Source organism: Primulina huaijiensis, chromosome 17 (assembly GCF_012295235.1).
Source record: "Primulina huaijiensis isolate GDHJ02 chromosome 17, ASM1229523v2, whole genome shotgun sequence".
In the NCBI taxonomy this organism is placed as follows: Eukaryota; Viridiplantae; Streptophyta; class Magnoliopsida; order Lamiales; family Gesneriaceae; genus Primulina; species Primulina huaijiensis.
This window is the reverse complement of record NC_133322.1, coordinates 4,844,125-4,865,459: the sequence shown is the minus strand read 5'-3', so window position 1 is coordinate 4,865,459 and position 21,335 is coordinate 4,844,125. Positions and strand designations below refer to the sequence as shown.

The 21,335-nt window shown below is 36.0% G+C and overlaps 1 protein-coding gene across 2 annotated transcripts; it reads left to right on the top strand.

Moving 5' to 3' along the window:
* The first annotated feature begins 1,387 nt into the window (after positions 1–1,387).
* LOC140963472 (DNA-directed RNA polymerase 3, chloroplastic-like) lies at positions 1,388–20,636 on the top strand. Of its 2 annotated transcripts, XM_073422814.1 has the most exons (19): positions 1,388–2,294; positions 3,413–3,616; positions 3,705–3,838; positions 4,084–4,153; positions 4,558–4,616; positions 4,855–4,972; positions 5,287–5,400; positions 5,574–5,702; positions 6,612–7,028; positions 7,560–7,610; positions 8,082–8,152; positions 8,369–8,453; positions 8,556–8,708; positions 16,300–16,374; positions 17,861–17,950; positions 18,370–18,417; positions 18,516–18,630; positions 19,424–19,527; positions 19,999–20,636. In XM_073422814.1, exons 1-19 carry the CDS (start codon positions 1,464–1,466, stop codon positions 20,107–20,109), a joined length of 2,979 nt encoding a protein of 992 aa, XP_073278915.1. In that variant the 5' UTR covers positions 1,388–1,463; the 3' UTR covers positions 20,110–20,636. The 2 variants fall into 2 exon arrangements, 1 of the variants encoding a protein (XP_073278915.1); XR_012172691.1 differs by lacking the exons at positions 17,861–17,950; positions 18,370–18,417; positions 18,516–18,630; positions 19,424–19,527; positions 19,999–20,636 and adding an exon at positions 15,780–15,872 and having other exon boundaries at positions 16,300–16,319.
* The last annotated feature ends 699 nt before the right edge of the window (positions 20,637–21,335 follow it).

The window sequence follows — 21,335 nt, the reverse complement described above, 5'->3', positions numbered from 1 at the left end:
ACAAATAAAGAAATTTCAAATGCAACATTTTGCTCAAAATCTTGGACGGTAACTCCCCACATAGTGAATTGTACTCCAAGTCAAGCCATTCGAGACTCGTAGAATTCAAAAGGGCTAAAGGAACCTCCCCAACAAAGTGGTTCGACCAAAGATGAAGATACCTTAACTCTCTAAGCTCGCATTGGCTATGGTAGGGGTGTCAAAATGCGACACGATCCGTCAACCCGACACGATCCAACACGAAAAAATCAGGTTCGGGTTAGGGTTTTTCGGGTTCGGGTTAGGTGGGTTCGGGTTAGTACCAGGGTAGGCGGGTTTCGGGTTGGGTCGCGGGTTGACCCGATTTTTTTTTTGAAATTGTTTCCTTTTTTTTTATTTTTTTAACAATTGTTTATTTGATTTAGTAAATATACTTTTAATTTTCTACGATTAAACTTTCAAATTTAAATTTGAAAGTTTAATCGTAGAAAATTAAAAGTATATTTACTAAATCAAATAAACAATTGTTAAAAAAATAAAAAAAATTAGTTTTAGGCGGGTTAGACGGGTTCGTGTTCGGGTTTGGGGTTTTCGGGTTGCTTCAGGTTCGGGTTGAAAAAAAAAAATTTCGCGGGATGACTCGAAACCCGACCTGATTGACACCCCTAGGCTATGGAAATGTAACTCACCACTTAGCGAATTATTGGACATGAAAGTTGAAAGATATTAAATGGTATGTGTTATATTATGAATTTAAACTTTATCTTTGCGACTTTTTTGTATAATTAAACTTGATGTTTTTTCTGAAAACTTAAACTTGGTCATCCATATTTGGTTATATGTTATGTGTAATTTGGATTTTGAAATTTGACGTTTATTTGAATATTTGTTGTATTTTTCAGCTTAAAATTTAGCAAAAACTATAAAAATAATAAATAATTAATATAATATATTACTATATAAAATAAATATAAATTTTTTATTAATCTGGTTTGACCTTTCGATTGAACGGTTGGACCGGTTGAACCATTTTAGAAGGATTGACCGTTTTGATTATCAATCCGATCAATTATGAAAACATTTGTTTGATGGATAATTAAATACTATAGTTTATTTGTATTTTAGGCTCTAACATAATTAATTGCTCACAACAAATTTAGTCTAAAACAAAGACAAAAACTGATAATTTTTTAAACCTACAATTAAAGTTAAATTCGCAATGTAAATTGCATGGCCGGTGATTACATCTATATATATATATATATTATAGAAAACAAAATAAAAATTTCAGATAAATAATAATTGGATTGCTTGATAATTAGATATATATATATATATAGTTTTGATATCATGTACTCTTGTTGTGCACACCTATTAAGCAAATAAATAATATTGCCAATACCCAATGGGTTTTAGGAAGTTTTTTTGAATGTCTTCTTCAACCCTCTTATCCTGATTGAGAGCAACTCTGTTCCTCATCAACCATGGCTTCCACGGCTCCATTCAACCCAAGACCCAAAGCTCAGTTTCAGCAATGTCCCTCTCCTTCTTCTGCTTCCACTTCTTCTTCATGGAAACCCCGCAAGAAACCAAATTTCCTTTCCATGTCAACCCCCGAAGTTCCCAATTTTTCTCAGAGCCACCAGCTTCACTCAACCTCCTTCCCTAGAACCCTTAAACTCCCTTCCCTCCACAACCCTTCACCTGTTCTTTCTCCCCCTTTACATGACTCTACGGATGAAAATTTCCAGGAGAAGATCGAAAAGTTGTCGAATTTACAAGTAATCCCTGATGGTTTGCCTAAAAAATTATCTGGGGAAGAAACTAAGAGAATTTTTATCCAGGACCCACCTTGGATATCCTCTATTTTCATGAAAAATTTGCTCTTTAGGAGCAAGAGTAGAAGTGGGGTCAAAATAGAATTTCAAGAAATGGAGAGCCGCAGGTATTATTTGTTGAGGAGGAGACAGATAAAGGCAGAGACCGAGGCGTGGGAGAATAAGGTGGAGGAGTACAGAGAATTGGAGAGGGAAATGTGCGAGAAAAAACTAGCTCCGAATTTGCCTTATGTCAAGAAATTGATCTTGGGGTGGTTTGAGCCTTTGAGGGAAGCTATCATGAAGGAACAGAAGACCCGGAGGACTAAGAAAAATAAGGCGGCTTTTGCGCCTTTTGTAGATGCCCTGCCAGCTGAAAAAATGGCTGTCATTGTGATGCATAAGATTATGGCGCTGATGATGATGGGTGGAAAAGAAGATAGATATGTGCGTGTCGTGGAGGCAGCAGTTCAAATTGGGGTGGCAATTGAGCAAGAGGTCAGAATTATCATTTTGTGATTTAAGCCATCAAGTCTTTTTTTGCCCCTAATGGTATTGCCAATTACGAATTATATTGTTTCTTTTTACTTTCCCTGCAGCCCATGGATATGATTTTTTTTGTTGGTCTGACGATCGGTATTTTTGTCAATAGTTGATTACTTGATGAGGATTGAAATGTAACCACTCCCGAGTCTTCTTCATTAGTTGACTGTATAAGATTATTTTGAAGATGCTGAATTGAATGAGAATAATTTATGATATTCAATACCACAAACAAGATACTAAAAATAGTAACAATAAAATAAAACAAGAAGAACAAGTCATTGAGGTTCACCTGGAGGTGCTCTCTTATGGCTTATGAGTGATTAAGCATGTTGATCATCAGCATATGTTCTTGCTTGCATTGATATGGATAAAGGGTGGGTTTTCATCTTTATTATTTTAGCTACATAATTGTATTTTTTGTTGAACTTATGTTTTAAATCATTGGAATATATGTTTTGATGGAATTGAGCTGAGTATTATCTGCATAATTAGTTTATGCAAGTGTCTGGAACACCAACTAATGTTATAAGTTTGTCCAGAATGAGACGAGGTTGTTTTATGAGGCAAAATGATATTGGCTGACATGTTCTTCGTGGATATAATTCATAGTTCCTATGAGGAAAGTATTCCCAAGCTGATTATAGACTAGTTTTGGATGATTTTTCTTGTTGTGATAAACGTGATCAGATTCAGCTATCTTGACGAATATTTGCTGCTTTGAATTTGTGATTGAGCAATTTAGGTCCCTGATATGATGAACATGATCAGATTCAACTATATTAACGAATATTTGCTGCTTTGAATTTGTGATTGAGCAATTTAGGTCCCTGATATGATGAAGAAAACACATTATGTGTTTGCAAGTATCTATTTGCGCTGTGTTATCTCATTAGACTTCATGGTCGTCCATTTACCCTAATCCCGTACATTGGAACAACACACATTCTCTCACTTCACACTTTTTCCAAATCGGAATTCGTTTTCTTATTATATATATATATATATATATATATATATATATCAGATGAAGAACGGTAAATAATTGTGTCTTTGTAATTGATTTTTTCCAGGTAAGAATTCATAACTTCTTGGAGAAAACAAAAAAATTTCAGGGAAGAGCAAAGGTAGAGGAAAGTGAAGGAGATTCAATTAAGGACGCAGTGCTGTTAAGAAAGCGAGTCAGGAGTCTAATTAGAAAGAACAGGGTGATGGAGGTCCAAAAGCTGGTGAGAAATGAGGAATTTAAGTCATGGGGTCGAGATACACAGGCTAAGGTTTGGAGCTTCCACGATAATCTCAGAACTGAGTGCTTACATTTATGCATTTACCTTCTTGTTTCTAAGCCATTTAGATGTCTTGCAGTTGGGCTGTTGTCTGATACAGTTGTTAATACAAACTGCTTATGTGCAACCTCCAGTCACTCAGTCAGCTGACAGTCCCCCTGATGTCCGCCCTGCATTTAGACACATCTTCAAGATTGCAACCAAAGAATATGGGTGAGTGATATTTTATTTAATTGGATTTTACCATCATAAGACATTGGGACCAAGCATGTGTAGTATGGCTAATAGCATTGACTGCTGTGCATTGCAAAACCGTCTCAGCAACAAGTTGCATTCTGTTCTAGAACTTCTGATTGTCAAGTTCATGAATTATCACGAGCTCGTAGGTTTGATAAGTCTTGTGGTTAATTTGGTAGGCAACTTTGGTGTTCATAATTTTTGCTCCTCGTCTCTTTCAGGCATAACACTGTGAAAAGGTATGGAGTGATTGAATGTGATCCTCTTGTCCTTGACGGTCTTGATACCACTGTGAGTCGATTCTACAGCTAATTTGTTTCGTATTTGTCTCGTGCACGAAGTTATTGTTTTTGGCTCATGGCTTCAACATATTGCTGCCCTCTACGCGGCTTGCAGTGATTAGATCAATGATTCATATCTTTATTTTTTTTTCATTCACTATATGGAGATATGTTGTACAGAGTGCAGTTGTTGATCTTTATGAAGTTCATTTTGACATTGGGCCCTGATGCAATTCTTAAACATATAGTTGGGAGTCACTTGTCAGAGTAGTTTCTTTCATGTGAAAGTGCAGTACCTTTTCATCTTTGAATGTTCTTCAAATTCCTTCTTTATATTTTGTTTCTTATCTTCTTCAAGCATCATAGTTAGCCTTCAGCATTGTCTTGAAATTTCTAATTTTATGCCCTTTTCAGGTTAAACATATGATCATTCCTTATGTGCCAATGTTGGTGCCACCAAAAAAATGGAAGGGGTAGACTTCTATTTCTCAATTGACGGTTCTATTTGAAAACTTTAAGCTTTCATGCTATAAATTTTGTGTGTCAATGGAGTTCAATAAAATAAGATGCCAACGCTTGAAAAGAACTTCCATAGACGTATAACACCCAACTCTTATTACTTACATATTGGAGTGACCTAACCATGGATTATGATGGGTGCTCTCAGTTGATGTTCTTATATTCCGTTTTCAATTGGTCTCATCCTTTCAGGTATGACAAAGGTGGGTACCTGTTCTTACCTTCATATATGATGCGAACCCGTGGGTCACGACAGCAACAGGATGCTCTTAGAGCTGTTCCTGCAAAACAGCTGCAGAAAGTATATGAGGTAAGTGGTGCACTCGTGTCCTTTACTTTATGTTGGCATACTATGCACTCTGTTAGGCGATGGAGTCAAGTGTGAAATGGCATTTTTTAGGCATCCTCACTGTGTTCAATAGTTCAAATGCAAATTTCTCTTCAAAAGTAAATACTAACTTATGTATTACAAAACGAATCATACTTACATGGTTGTCTCTTTGATTGTAGGATTTATTTTATAACCTCTTCCTTGCACCATGATACTTGTTGCTTGGATGCTCTCTATTTCAATTTAGATGTGTTTGAATCAGGTAGTATGTTGAGTTCTGATTGAATATGCAGGCCCTTGATACTTTAGGAAACACCAAGTGGAGAGTGAACAACCGTATATTAAGTGTGGTGGAAAGTATTTGGGCCAGTGGAGGCAACATTGCTGGTTTGGTAGATCGCAAAGACGTAAGTGTGACTACCTTAATATTCATTTGTCTTCACTCTTGTGGAACCACACTGATGCCACTGTTTTCATAAATTGCGTGATATGTGAAGTTTTTGTGCCCTAACTCTTTGATCTACACAGAATAAAGTTGCTATATGTTTTGTCGTGATAGAAATACTTTTTCATGGTGTAGGTTCCCATTCCGGAATTGCTCTCAGTTGATTTGCTAGAAGTTAAGAAATGGAAATGGAATGTGCGAAAGGCAAAGAAAATCAATCAAGAGAGGCATTCTCAAAGATGTGACACCGAACTCAAGCTATCAGTACGATTTTAACGATTTGGAACTGTTTATTATGCAAATGTAAAAAATTATTCAAGTTACATCATATTTGTTTCCTTGGTCATCTGTAATATTTCATGTCCGGTGCCTGGGATGCATTTTCAAGTATACAAATTTTCTACCAGGGGTTATAAAAACTGGGTAGTCGTTTTTCAATTTAGTACAACTGAAGCGATAATTCCCTCCAAAGTTGCCAACTTCTATACCGTAAATTATTGGCGGCTTCTTTGTTGATGTTGGGTTTAGAAGTTTATTTTTTTGCAAAATTCATAAACTACCCAGTCTAATATGATGTCTCCTCTAATATCTCATGAATGATAACCTGATTCCAATATTTAATTTGAATAAATCCTTGATGCCCATGGTCATTAAATACGAATATGATATCAGTAATGTTATAAATGGCCAGCTTGGACAGTTTATTCTGTTGGGGATCCTAAAGCAAAGATAGACAGCGATGCAATTTATTTATAAATGCCAATTTTAAACCTGCATTTGAATAACGAAATTTTTGTCTCAATCGGTAACCTGGAGAAGCTGGAACATATTCTTAGATTTTTGGCTCTGTTGATGCAAGAAATGGAAGCTATTTCATATTCTTGTACCAGCATTACTATTCAGATTTATAATTGCAAGCCTCATTATTATGTTATTCTATTTCATTTGTGGTAGATTCCCAGCCCATTTCAACAGGAAAATGATTTAGTTATGCAGCTTTGAGATAATTTTAATTGTAAATTTAATCATGAACGTCAATAAATTTCTATTTACTTCCACGAAGCCCATTGACTGAGTTGCGCTGTGGACCGTTTTAAGCTAGATGATACTGTTCAAGTTGAGGGAGGTTAAAGACTATAAAGATGGACACTAAACAGAAATTTTGTGAATCAGGTTGCTCGGAAGATGAAAGACGAGGAAGGTTTTTACTATCCCCACAATCTTGATTTTCGTGGCCGTGCATATCCCATGCACCCTCATTTAAATCATCTGAGTTCTGATCTTTGTAGAGGAATTCTTGAGTTTTCTGAAGGAAGGCCTCTAGGGAAGTCTGGGTTACGTTGGCTGAAAATTCATTTGGCAAACCTATATGGAGGAGGCATTGAGAAACTCTCATATGAGGAACGTCTCTCATTTGTGGATACCAATGTAGCTGAAATATTAGATTCTGCTAAGAACTTCCATAATGGAAACTGTTGGTGGTTGAAGGCTGAGGACCCTTTTCAGTGCCTAGCTGCGTGTATTAATCTTGCTGAGGCCCTAAATAGTTCATCACCACACACTGTTATCTCACATCTGCCAATTCATCTGGTATGTACTTGTAACCTGCAGATCCTTCTTGCTTTTATCAACTGCGATTGATGGAACACTAATAAAAGATAAAATAAAAGGGGGGTGGTGACTGTATGACTCAAAGGCTTGATAAAAAAAAAAAATTTATTATGATAGTAATGTTTTAAAAGAAAAAATTCAGTGTTGTATTCATGCTGCATGTGAAGGAATCAGAAGAATTAAGATGCTTGATTCTGCTGATTGTCATCCAAGAGATTCTGTTAAGGGAAATTTAGCTCTCAAATTTACATCATGGTTGCTCACTTATTTGCAGCCTTATTTTTGAGGGGCTGCTTCAATTTTTTGTTTCATATTACTCACGACTTGAGCATTGTATACCTTAAATCTTAGTTTAATGAATTTTTTTACCATCAAATATCGTGTTCTCTTATTCTTTTTTTTCCTTATTTTTGTCCCTCGACTTATGTTCTGATTTTTCTGAGCATTTGAATTTTACATTGTCATTTGCTCTAGTGATCTTAATATTTGTTGTTCGGTTTCCTGACGTAGGATGGCTCGTGCAATGGCCTGCAGCACTATGCAGCTATTGGAAGAGACAGTGTGAGCCATTTTTTCATGTTTGTTCATCTTCTGTGGAGTACTTTGTTTGCCCAAAATTTGTGTTCATGATTTATAGCTATTGGGGATGACCGGATGAGACAGATAAACTCTCGTTTTTTCAATTAAAAGTTCTATTCTTGAAGTAGTTTAACCATTTCTTTTCTATTCCAGCAGCATACTTTCTTGAAGTATCTGTTTATGACTGAACTGTATGTCTCTGTTCTAATCCGATATGCAGTGTGAGTTATCTTTGTTTGCACTAGCGTATGATGGATCTGTCTGCTAATTGTGTCCGAGACTCATTGAGTTTCATTTTTCCAGTTTTTTGCTTTATTATCTATTGGCCTCTCTATAACCCTTTGAAGTTCTTTATAGTATCTTTAATCATTATCAACTCAGGCTACTTGATTCTCACTTGACAGCTTTAAATGACATCACACGTCCCTTTGCTGTCTTTCTTATTTTTTTCAGTTTGAAGCTGCTGCTGTCAATTTAGTTGCCAAAGATAAACCTTCTGATGTTTACTCAGAAATTGCAGAGAGGTTTGTTGATTTGACTTTTAAGACATTAATTTTAATGCAAATTGAATGATGTAATGTTATCAATCAGCGTTGATAGAAGCTTCTTCAGCCACCTAAACCCACTACTAAACCTTCTCGTGCATACTTTATTCACATATATTTCTGGCAAATCATTTTACATTCTATTGTATTATTGACATCATATGTGTTATTCATATTTAGTTATTGTCATTTCAGGGTCCATGATATCATGAAAAGAGATAGTATTAAAGATCCTGGAACTGATCCGAATGCCTTGCTTGCCAAACTCTTGATTGATCAGGTTCGTATTTATTTTATAGAACTACTAGCAACTGAACTTTGTTTTCCTTGTTTTGAGAGATTATCTTCACATCCGAGGACCTGATTTTTTGAAAGCTTTTAGGTGGATAGGAAACTTGTCAAACAAACAGTGATGACTTCAGTATATGGAGTCACCTATGTTGGTGCACGCGAGCAGATCAAACGAAGGTTGGAGGAGAAGGGTCTCATCACTGATGACAGACTTCTCTTTAGTGCAGCTTGGTATGCTGCTAAAGTAAGTCTGATGCGCAAGAAAGAGTTCTCTTCTTGCAGCAATGTCGATTTTACTTTCTTATTCTACTTCCTCCTTTTCTCTTTCTGCAAGTTTGATTGCGTTAGCGTCTTGAATTTAAAGAAATTATTGGTTCTTGATTCTCAGTTTTCCACCCAAGCAAAGTTTATTTCTTTCGCGCGTTACCGCGTTTGTACGACAATTTTTGCCAGTTAGGAATTATAAATGCTCGATGATGCAAAGGGATTTGTATTCTATTCACATTATCTCTTGGGTGATACAACTATGCTTTTATATGCAATTACAATAAATCAAAAAGGAATTAAAAAATAAAATTACGGGAATCAAATTAGTTAGGTTGTTATGCCACGTCATAGAGAAAATTTATCTAGTAGCTTCGCACATGTGTGAACTCGCATGTGTGCTCTTCAATATTACTTGACTTCCTCCCTGCAAGCTCGATGTGGGATTTGAGCAAACACTGAGCTTGTATCGCAACCGATGGAATGAGAATGCTGAGAGTGGTTTTGTAAACACATCTGCAGTCTGTTCATTTGATGGAACATGACAAACTTGAAGCATGCCAGATAAAACCTTTTCTTGAATGAAGTAATGATCGAGTTCAAAGTGTTTAGTGCTTGAGTGCATAACTGGATTAAAGCTAAGAGCAATAGTACTCAAATTGTCACACCATAATTCTGGAGACATTTTAAGAGAACAACATAACTCTTGTAATAGATATTGAATCCAAATGAGATCAGCAGTCGCATTAGCCAAACTTCGAAACTCAGCTTTAGGGCTGGATTGAGAGACCAAAGGTTGCTTTTTAGCACTCCAAGAAACATGGGAACCACCAAGAAACCAACAAAACCTCGAGGTAGACCGACGATCATCTGGATCATTACCCCAATCCGCATGACAATAGCCCTCAAGAGAGAAGGGAACTCCTGATATAATGAGAACACCAAACTGAAGAGTGCCATTAATATATCGAAGAATTCTTTTAACAACTTTCCAATGAGAAAGGCAAGGACGCTGCATGAATTGACATATTTTGTTGACACTATAAGTAAATACTGAAGTGCACCAACCGTGCTGCAATAAAGTGTGGCGTCATCAAAAAGCTCCTCTTCATGGACGGAGAGCTTAAGTCAAGTAATCATAGGTGTAGGTAAAGGTTTGGCATTAGCATACTTTGTTTGAGATGAAAACAAGCTAGAATCAGAGAGCCTCAATACTTTAATGCTCAAAAAGTAAGAGAATGTCCCCAAGTGCTTGAGAGAAAATTGAGAATTCAGAGCTCGAATGAGAGTATGAATCTCACCAGAATCATTACCTGTAACAATGATATCGTCAACGTATGCAAGAACATAAAAAATCGTGATAGGTGTATTTTTAATGAATAATGAGACATCAGCTTTTGATGCAATAAATCCCAGCTGTTGTAATGAAGATTGTATTTGTGAAACCAAGCACGAGGACTTACTTCAAACCATATAGAGCCTTGTTTAGTCGGCACACTAGTTTAGTGTCACCTTGTCTTTGTTCAAAACCAGGTGGCTGTGCCATATATAGATTGTTTCAGTGAGATTTTCATTCAAGAAGGCGATATTCACAACTAATTGTTGGAGAGACCAGCCTTTGGAAACGGCGAGAGCAAGAACAATGCGAATTGTTGCCGGTTTAACTACAGGGCTAAATGTCTCGTTATAATCCAAACATGCCGTTTGTGAATGGCCTTTGGCAACAAGGCGAGCTTGTTGACGTGCTATGGTGCCATTAGGATGAGTTTTAACCTTAAACACCCACTTGCAACCTATTACTAAGCAATCATTTTGAGCATGAACTAGTGTCCAAGTTTTATTGAGAATCTTGAAACTCATCATTCATAACCCACAACCATTTTTTTCGAGACAAAGCATCGCGGACATTCAAAGACTCACTGACGTGAGTCCGATGAGTGAGATACAATTTGGGTTTGAACACCCCTGCTTTGGCCCGAGTAAACATGGGATGGATGTTTCCAGGAGATGAATCAAGTGAATTGGAAGAAGTAGGAGAAGAAATAACAGGAGAAGCTGGAAGAGAAGCAGAAGATGATGGAGACAAAACTGGAGCAGAAGTTGTAGAAGGCGTGAGTATAGATGTAGTGTCATTCTTTGAAATTGGGAGGGAAAGAAGACTTGAAGATGAAGGTGACAGACCAGTAACAGGAGAAGGAGATCCTATTTGACAGAAAGGAAATGACATCTCATCGAACTTGACATGGCGAGAAATATAATTTCGACCACTGAAACGTAATCATTTATACCCAAGAAAGGTGCAAGGTGTGGAACGAAAATCTAATTTATGAGAATTATAGACTCAAAGGTGTGGAAAACTTAAGCACCTAAATACTTTAAGAAACAAGTAATCGGGTTTGATGTTAAATAACTGAGTAAGAATGAGAAACACTGCAGTGGGAATACTGAAATAGCATCATCCCGATAGGTAAGAGAATTGTGCGAGTGAGCTAATAGACAAAGTCCCATGTCGACAATGTCGTGGTGTTAACGCTCAACTACTCTATTTTGTTGAGAAGTATGTGGACAAGTGAGGCAATGGGTAATCCCAAGTTTTTTTAAAAATGGACTCAAACTATGATATTCCCCTCCCCAATCTGTTTGGATAGCCTTTATAGTTGTATTACATTGGAGTTCAACATGAGTTTTAAACTCTTGAGAAACCTGAAACACTTCGGATTTGACTTTAATAAAGTAAATCCAGGTATAGTGAGTAAAAACATCAACAAATGTTATATAGTAACGAAAACCATTAGAAGAAATAGTGGGTACAGGGCCCCAAACATCTGAAAAAATAAGTTGTAATGGTCCATGATAAGTATTAATAGACTTGAAAAATGGAAGACGGTGATTCTTGCCCAACTCACAATCTGTCAAGATATTCATAACAGTAGCTAACATGGGTGACCTAGTCTATAGCCACCTAGCTAATGTGGAGGAATCCACTTCTTGATTGCAAAGATTGACAGCAGCAACGGGAGGAGAAGAGACGGTAGACAAGGCAGCAACAGAAGATGTGAAGGAAACTGGTCTGCCCAAGTGAAAGCGATATAAACCATTATGAAGAGATCCCTGAAGGATTGTTGTTTGCGTCATTCGATCCTTCACAAGACACTAAGACGGATGAAATTCAAAGAAAATGTTGTCTTGAGCAAACTTACCAACACTTGAGAGATTTTCATTTATTTGAGGAACATGAAGTAAGGACTGCAGATTAAATAAACGAGTGGCAGAAGAAACTCAGATGAACCTATGTGAGATATAACAAACTTGACCCATTTCCCACGAAAACTTTTCCACTACCAGAATACTCAGAACCAATAGAGAGGTTGTTCAAATCGTGTGTGACATGGTAAGAGGCACTCGAATCAGGAAACCACCAGTCATCTTGCACCATATGTGGATTTGTTATGGCCACAACAGCAGAAGGAGAGTGACGTCTCATGGGTGAGGATTGCTGGGAAGGGTGAGGTAAGATGTCCTGCCCCCGGTGTTTAGGAACAAAATCACGATCAAATCTGTAGTAACATATTTCAGCAGTATGATTATCGTGACCACATATTTGACAAACAGGTCGATTGGAGTTCCAGGACTTTTGCCACCACGATTGAGCGAGGCCCACGTCTCCGATCGCTAGTGAAATCCTTGTTCTGGGAAGTCACATCCTTTTGATGAAGAAAACATACTGGCATTAACGTTGGGAGAGGTTCCATCGACATTGGTGGTGTAAGATTCGATACGCCCTTCATGAGCAAGAAGGAGGGCTCCAACATCAGACGAGGAAAGAGTATCGATTTGGGATGAAACATGAACCACCACAGTCATATTTCAAGCCTACACCACCAAAAATATGAAGAACATGATCCTCTTCAGAGATAACATGACAACAGACATCAAGAATATGACATTGTAATTTTGGTTTTATTTACTCCTTTTAGCGCGGATTTCTTATCCGCTTAATGTAATCGCATAATTATCAATTAATATAATTTGTTTCCTATCGAAAAAAAAAGAATATCAACAACACTCTTTTTTTTTATAAGAAACATAACGATATTATTAATTTTAGAATATTACATTACAAGAAGTGGACTAGTGGTCCACTGGCACAAAATATTAGTTCATTAATTTTTAACAATACACATACGACCAATCTCGTAGAATATCAAATATTGACAATCCTTGAAAGTGTTTATCCGCTGCGATCCAGTTTGCTATTGTGAACTTGATTTTTCCCCAACATTCTTCTGTGCTTTCTTCCAATTCTTCAAAAATTCTTCTATTTCTCTCTAACCAAACTGCCCAACTAATTCCATGGATCACAACTCTCCAGAAAATTTTTCCTCTTTTGCCGAGCATATGTCCAAGATCCGTACTAAACAAATCTTGAGTTGTTTTCGGCACAACCCAAACCAGTCTCATTTCTTCCAAAACCTTAGCCCACAATGCATGAGTGAACTTGCAATGAATAAACAAATGATCTTGTGTTTCCACATCCTTACGACACAACACACACCAATTGGGACAAAGAGCACAACTAGGATATCTCTTTTGCATCATCTCGGACGTCGGTAATTTTGCAAGGATTGCCGTCCACGAAAATATTTGAATCTTAGACGGAATAGGTATTTTCCAAATGATATTGAAAAAATTGAAATCTTGTGCACCATTAGTATCCGTAGGAATGATTGCAAAAAATATTTGACAGTGAACCTCCCGGATGGATCCCCCTCCCACTGTTGGAAATCATCAACCCCTTCAACCAATCTCACCTCCTCCAAAATGCTTAGAAGCGAAGATAATTGAGTGATCTCCTCCTCCCGGAGCGATCGTCGAAAATGCAAATCCCAAGAAAAATCATGTGACGAAGTGTCAAAATTAGCAAAATAAGAAATAGGCAAATTACGAACCAAAGAAAGCTGAAATAAAGATGGGAACAAATCCCGGAAAGATGAATCTCCCAACCAAATGTCCTCCCAGAACCTGATTTTTGTCCCCCTTCGAACCACTAATCTCGTTAGTCCGTGATAAGTCGTGTATGATGTAGAAATGAACTTCCACGAACATCTAAAAGTCACATTCTTAGCCAACCCCGCATCCCATCCATTTTCTTGTAACCCATATTTATTCTTTATTACTCTTTTCCACAACGTTTCATCTTCAACGTTAAACCTATACCACCATTTTCCCATTAACGATATATTTCTCAAACATATATTCCCGAGATCCAAGCCACCTTTCTCCTTCGGTCTACAAACTTTTTCCCATCTAACGATATGACAATGTGATTTTCCCTCATTCCCATCCCACAGAAAGTCTCTCATTACTTTCTCCATCGCTCCCGCTACTACTTTTGGTACCTTGAAGAGAGACGAGAAATATATAGGAAAAGCAGTCAACAACACTCTTTATCTTGCTTAAGTACTCTTGCATACCCTGGCCTCCTTTCTTCGGAGTCTGAAGTTGCGACTTATAGTGCATCACTCTTCCCTTGAAACGAGTAGCAAATAGGCGAGTGATCCGGGACCAAAGTTGTGTAGAGGTAGTGCACCCAATCATTTTACATTGGATTCCATCGGCAATGGATGCGAGAAAAAAAGAAAAATGTAACTTGTCTTGAGGACACCAAGTTACATAGAGAGGGTTCGGCGATGTTCCAGTAGAAATTCCATATTGAACTTGGAGTTGCCACTGAAGGAAATTATCATTAGTTAATTTGATAGTGTTAATTTTAAGGGTGTCAATTCGGGTGGGTCGGGTCGAGCAATAATACTATTAAAAAATTGCTCAACCCGAACCCAAACCCGAACCCGAACCCGAGCCAACCCGAAAACTCTCAATCCAAACCCGAACCCGAATCAAACTGATCAACCCGATTTTGAATTTTTTTTAAAGAAAACTAAAATTTAAAAAAAAAATAAAAATATTTTAATTTAAACACATAATAACAAAATATCCCTCATATATATGATTTAAATTTGAAATTCTAATTGTAGAAAAATAAAATATATTTACTAAATCAAATAAACAATTATTTAAAAAAAATGTTCAAAATAAATATTAAATCATGAAAATTTATGATATAAATATTTTTTTAGACATACAATATATAAAAATGTAAGCAATATTTATTAATTTTATTTTTTTGAAAAAGAAATTAAAATTTTCAGGTCAACTTGGGTTGACTTGAACCCAACCCAACCCGATCATTTTTTTCGGGTCAGCTATCGGGTCCAACCTGATCTTACCCGAAAACCTTAAACCCACCCAAACATGTTTTTTTCGGGTTGAATCGTGTAGGGTTGGTGGGTTGTGTCTGATTTTGACACCCCTAGTTAATTTGATTGGTTGGGTTAAAGAAAGTAGGGGTAGCCGGAGAAATTGCAGAGAGGTCGGAACCACCAGAGGAGGAGGCCTCGCCATCGGCTCTGATACCAAGTTAGGAATTATAAATGCTCGATAATGTAAAGGGATTTGTATTCTATTCACATTATCTCTTAGGTGATACATCTGTGCTTTTATATACAATTACAATAAATCAAAAAATGAATTAAAAAATAAAATTACGGGAATCAAATTAGTTCGGTTGTTATGCTATGTCATAGAGAAAATATATCTAGTAGCTTCGCACGTGTGAACTCGCATGTGTGCTCTTCAATATTACTTGGCTTTGCCCAGTAATCTGTCAGTCGATGGAGTGCTTGTCATATGGTTAATATCCGTAATTTCTAAAATTTTGCATGTCACCTTATGTCTTGGATTACTAGTTACAGGACATTTGACTTAGGTTAAATGCATGCTGAAGTTGCTTAGTTTTTTGTTTGATTTTTGTAGTCAGCATAAATTACCAAATTATATATTTTATTCTCAATTAGTTTAGTTTTGGATCAGTCATGCTCCTTGTTGAGTTACTGTGTGGTTATATAACTCGGTATTCCCATCATGCAAGTGGTTGATAACAAAAAAACTTATTATTGTCAAGGTAACCCATAAGTTCTTGTTCACCTTTTAGGCGCCACTCAAATGTTGAGTAAGCAGTAAGGGTGTGCAGGCATCATGAGTATTTCTCAGTTTCACCCTGTTACTTTTGCTAGCAGATTTCGTGGTAAAGGTCAACTTTTTTTTATAATATTTGTGTTTCATTATTTGTTATAGTTCAACCTTACTGCTGTGGATTCAAACCTGTGTTCAAGATCAGGGATTTTATTGCCAAAGAAAAGTTGCCATGCTGGAAGAATTTTCATAACTTCAAATATGGACAGTGAATGAGAATTCAGTAGACTTCGACATTTAAATCATAAAACCTAATGCTGAACTTAGTGATTCATTCCATGATAGAGTTTCTGACTATAATCATACAACAATCAAGAACACTCGTGGTGTCTGCCAACCTTTCTAGAGTGAAGTAACATGTGCAGCCGCACGCTCTTGTAATGTCTAGATTTTTCTGATAATAAATGCGTCTTTTTGCTGAATTGAAATTGTGATAATTTTTTAAATTGCTTGTTAACTCATACATAAATCTTTTACAGGTCACATTGACTGCCCTTGGTGAGTTATTTCAAGCTGCACGTGCTATAATGGGTTGGCTAAGTGATTGTGCTAAGGTTTGTCAAAGATTGCAAACTAATGTATCTCATGTTGAAATTCTTACTGTTAAATTCTTTAACAATATGAAGATAGTGAAAAGAGCAATTAACTTAAAGCTAACCAGTATCAAAATATATATTACATTCTCCAAATATTTTTCATAAAACACATCTCCAGGAAATATTTTCCAGAAAGTGTGGAAAGCAAGATCAAATATAGCCATAATCTGTGGATTAATAAAATTTAAGATAGAAATAATCATTTTCAAAAATAAAATGATTCTTAAATCTTATGTGGGAAATAAGGAAGATAATAATTGAAATTTATAATCAAGATCAAAAGGTGAACCGTACCCTAGCATAGAGAAAATTGGAAAAAAAGTTTTGTTGAGCCTTTACCATAGACCGAATGCAGGATGCCAGGAACTATATTTTCAATGTACTATGCAGGGAAATGCTACTTTTGGGTATTTTTTTACTTTACACAGTCAATTTACTTTGTAACTTTAAATGCAGATTTTTATCTTCTCATTGTTTGGTCATGAGGGCTTTTATCCTAGAACGGATGCTTAGTTGACTAGAAAAAATTCGGAATACGATTACTTATCCTTATGAGAAAGCATCTCGGGATGAATATTGTTAAAAATGATTCCTGAATGAATCTTAATAAATGTTGTGAAATTTATATTTTGATCTTGATGATATCAAATCTAATTTCAAAAACATTATCTATACTTGTCCCACTCAAGTTGAACATTGTAATGTAAGTTGAAGCATTCAACTTAAAACAAAAAGAAAGTGTTGAAGTTGTGATAGAAAAAAAAGAAATGAAAAGGCTTGAAGTTGATCATGTCCAATGGTGCATCCATCACTAACAATCAGAGATTATATTTTCTAGCCTCTGTTGAGCAGCAACAAAGATGTTCACATAGGAAGATAAAGAGATCAGTCAGACATAATAAAATCTTGTGAGGTTTAACTTACTAAAATGACGCCAAAAGCGTGTATTGTTTTCATCTGAACAATTGGGTGGCTACTATTATTGTTACTAGTCACTCAAATAGTGTCGAAATTCCTTTTTTTTTGGGCAAGCAACATGAACACTAGGTGATGGTTTTGTCTCTACTATTTTTAATGTTAAGTTGGGAATATACCCTAGAGAGATGGCTATCTAATGGATGATTAATTTATTTTGGCTAAATTTACATCAACAAGATTGATGTATAGGGGTTAAAACTCTGATTAATCTCACTTGTTTTATAATAATTAATAAAATGAACATGTGCCTACATATTCGAATAGGCCATGGATATAATAGAGTAGGAAATTATTCCTGTATATATCACGATAAAATTGTGCTAGAGACTTGTCAGGGTCTTAATATTATCAAATATAATTCCAGATTATTATCTGATTTTTACCCATCGATAAGGTGATGTATTTGTGAAGTTGGTCGTTGTTGTCTGCTGAATTTTATATTTTTTTGTACTACGAAATTTGACAGATTATCTCCTCAGAAAATCAACCTGTTCGTTGGACAACACCTCTTGGTCTTCCTGTAGTACAACCATACTTTAAAACTAAACGTCATGTTGTAAGTGTTGTACTCTCAATTCGATAAGCTCACTTTATTTTTCGTATATGTAGTTTGTGTAAACTTAACTAGATGGAATCATTGTGGTACCATAGCATGAAAGCATGCAAATTGTTTAAATGCATATAAAAGAAAACTGAGAAAGATTAATGGTATCAATGCATTGTTAAAGGAGTTTTGCAACCTAACAAGCTGACTGAGTAATAGTCAGCTGTCAGTATTGGAACCATTAAATTCTGCCATAATCATTACTGGAGTGCCGTTTGCTGCTTGTTATCCAAATTGTGGGCATTGCTACTGTATTGGAATCGACATTGTTAGGTGCATGATTTAAAAATGTTTTAGTATTTCAAATGCAAATATGACTTGTGGGCTTGTTACTGTCTTACCGATTTACCTCATGACTCGTGTCTATGCAGATTAGAACTTCTCTTCAGGTTTTGGCTTTGCAACGTGAGGGCAATTCAGTAAGTTGGACATTCCTCAGTTAGCTCTCTCATATTTTTGTGAAGGATTGATTTGGCCTTGCAAGTATTGAGTGTTGTATTACAATGTCTTACTCCAGGTTGAGTTAAGAAAACAGAGAACTGCCTTCCCTCCCAATTTTGTGCATTCGCTGGATGGCTCACACATGATGATGACTGCCATAGCTAGTCGGGATGCTGGAATACGTTTTGCAGGTTTGTTTTGATAATTTTTCCACATTTATTCATAGACCTGGTGAGATTGCTATCATTTATGTCAAACCTTTTTTGAATATATTTATGTTTCATTTCGGGAGAGCTAGCTTTCCAACTATATTAGCTGGCTGATGTTATGGGTTTTCCTCCAATTCATATTGAGAAAGTAATATTTTACTTAGAATGACATGCTTAATATTGACTGTATTCAAAAGGTGGTAGTGTGTGGCTTATTGAATATATTGATATACTGGAATTACAATATCAAACTTTTGCTGTGGTTTACAAGATTCATAGAGATCAAAGTATTTGAAACAATTATGACCTGGGATTCACTTTCTTGTAACTAAAAATTGATCGGTTTCCGTGGAAAGTTCATGATAAGGAATTATAACATTGTATAGATGTAATAGAGATGTTTTGTATACTTATTTATTTTTACATACTTGAGGTCCAAGTATGGTTCGGACACAGGACCTAAATCTTATACAATCAAACATTCCACCATCAACTAAATTGTCGCGCACAGTGTGTGCGTGCGTGCGTATGTTGATGGGTAGGTGATTGTACGAGTGATTTGTGTGTGGAAGAAGAGGAGATGCATATGTGGCAAGGATAGAGAGATATTTGGGGTTCAGGATGCAATGAAGTTTAGCATGTTTGTTGTTATGATCATAATCTTTTGGTTTATTGTGCTACATGTTTCCCATCTATTGACGGCCAAAACTTAGTTGTGATATTTCAGAACTGTACCAGGGGAAAATAAATCAGCTATTTTTCTTTTGCATCACAGGTGTGCACGATTCCTTTTGGACTCATGCATGTGACGTCGACAGGATGAATCAAATACTAAGACAAAAATTTGTCGATCTGTACAACATGCCTATACTGGAAAATGTAAGCAATATTAACATGTCAACTGTTGTTTAGTTGTGTTTCATGGTGTCGAACTCTGCTGCTTCTTCCTTTATTCTGTGTCTGCGTGTGAGTATGAAAGATCTTCTGGATGCTGGGGGGTTGAACAATAGAACCTACAAAAATTTTTGCACTCCTCCCCCCAGATTCTAAGCCACCTTTTAAGGATTATTGTTTTTCTTATTAAGTTGTTAAATAAAGAATACATTCAAAAACACGAGTTCATTAAGTGTAACAGATCAATGTATGTGAAATATAAGCATCGATGTCTGTGTATTACACAACTCCTACCTGACTTCGTAGACCATATAAAGCATTACGTGTTACAACTAATTTGTTTTTGTCATAAGAAGTTACTTCTTAAAGCCTCTTCTGTATTCAGAGTTATGACACAATATATACTGTCATTTTATATGATTTACTTGTGTTTTATCGAATGAACTGCACAAGCAGCTGCTTGAAAGCTTTCAGGCATCCTATCCAACCCTGAACTTTCCTCCTCTGCCGGATAGAGGAGATTTTGACCTCGAAAAAGTTCTGGAGTCTCCATACTTCTTCAACTGACTGTACCTAATCTGCCAGTGTTCGAGCACTTACATGAACAAGGCTACCTTGTTTAGATTTCTATTGAAAGAGTGCAGCACTTGAATGCTAGAGGGTTCAGCACACGCTGATTTTAGTGTAAGAGGAGATGACAGCTTGCTCTTCAGAAAATCCGAGGCATTACTGCATGGACGGACTAGCTATCCTGGGATATCTGGAAATCGCTTCATCCATCCGGCATCGGAATTGGCTTGTCAGAATACCTGCGTCTTACTAACCATTCACAGGAAGAACTTCAAGATTGTAGGAGTGAATCATATTCTTGAGGGCAAAAACAAGGTATAATTAATTCCTTGGGTATCAAACATTGGAGTTCAGTCGTTGTATAAAACGTCGCTTTCCTGCAAGTGTGTTCTGTTATGTGTATGCTGTTGGAGCTGGGAAGAATAACACAGAAAATCTAATTTGTTGACGGTGCTAATTTTACTCTGTAACATTGTAGCATTTGTATTTGTTTATATTGCCAAAACGACCATGTGTTCTTTGTCCGAACTGGTGTATATTTTGTATATGGAAAAAATATTCATACCTTGCTGGTAAATAGAGAAAAAAATGTCAATGAGTAAATGAAAAATCAGAAGATCAGAAAAGAAAAGAAATCATAGTGAATGAAGAGAAGAAAAAGGTACTGCAATGGAGAAAATATAAGAGAAACAACGTATAAAAGTATTTGAGTTTGACCAATCATATTTAATTGGAATATATTATTTTATTATTTTATTTTTAAAAAAAAACATTAATTAATTAAGTCTACATTGGACATTCAAATCCTCTGCTTTATATATACTGATGTTTGAGTGTAAAATAGTACATAAATATTATGAAACAATATATGTGATAAGTATTGAAATTGTTAGATAAATGTAAGGAGATTAATATTCTTATACGTGTCTAGATCATTTGCATTGATACTTAAAATTGATTTGGAAAGAGTATTGAATAATAATAAATTGTCACATAAATATTAAGAAATTAAGGGATTCATGTGAGTGTAGTTATTATAAGATACTCTTTATTATATAATATATATAATGAGGATAAAAAGATTGGACTCTACTGTTTTTGTTTTTAAATTGTTAGCTTGATATAAAAATGAATCGAGTCGATTTGCGAGTTTTTCGAGACGGTTGGATAAATATTTAATTCATCCTCGTATTTATCGAACATGAACAAGTTTGAATTTTTTT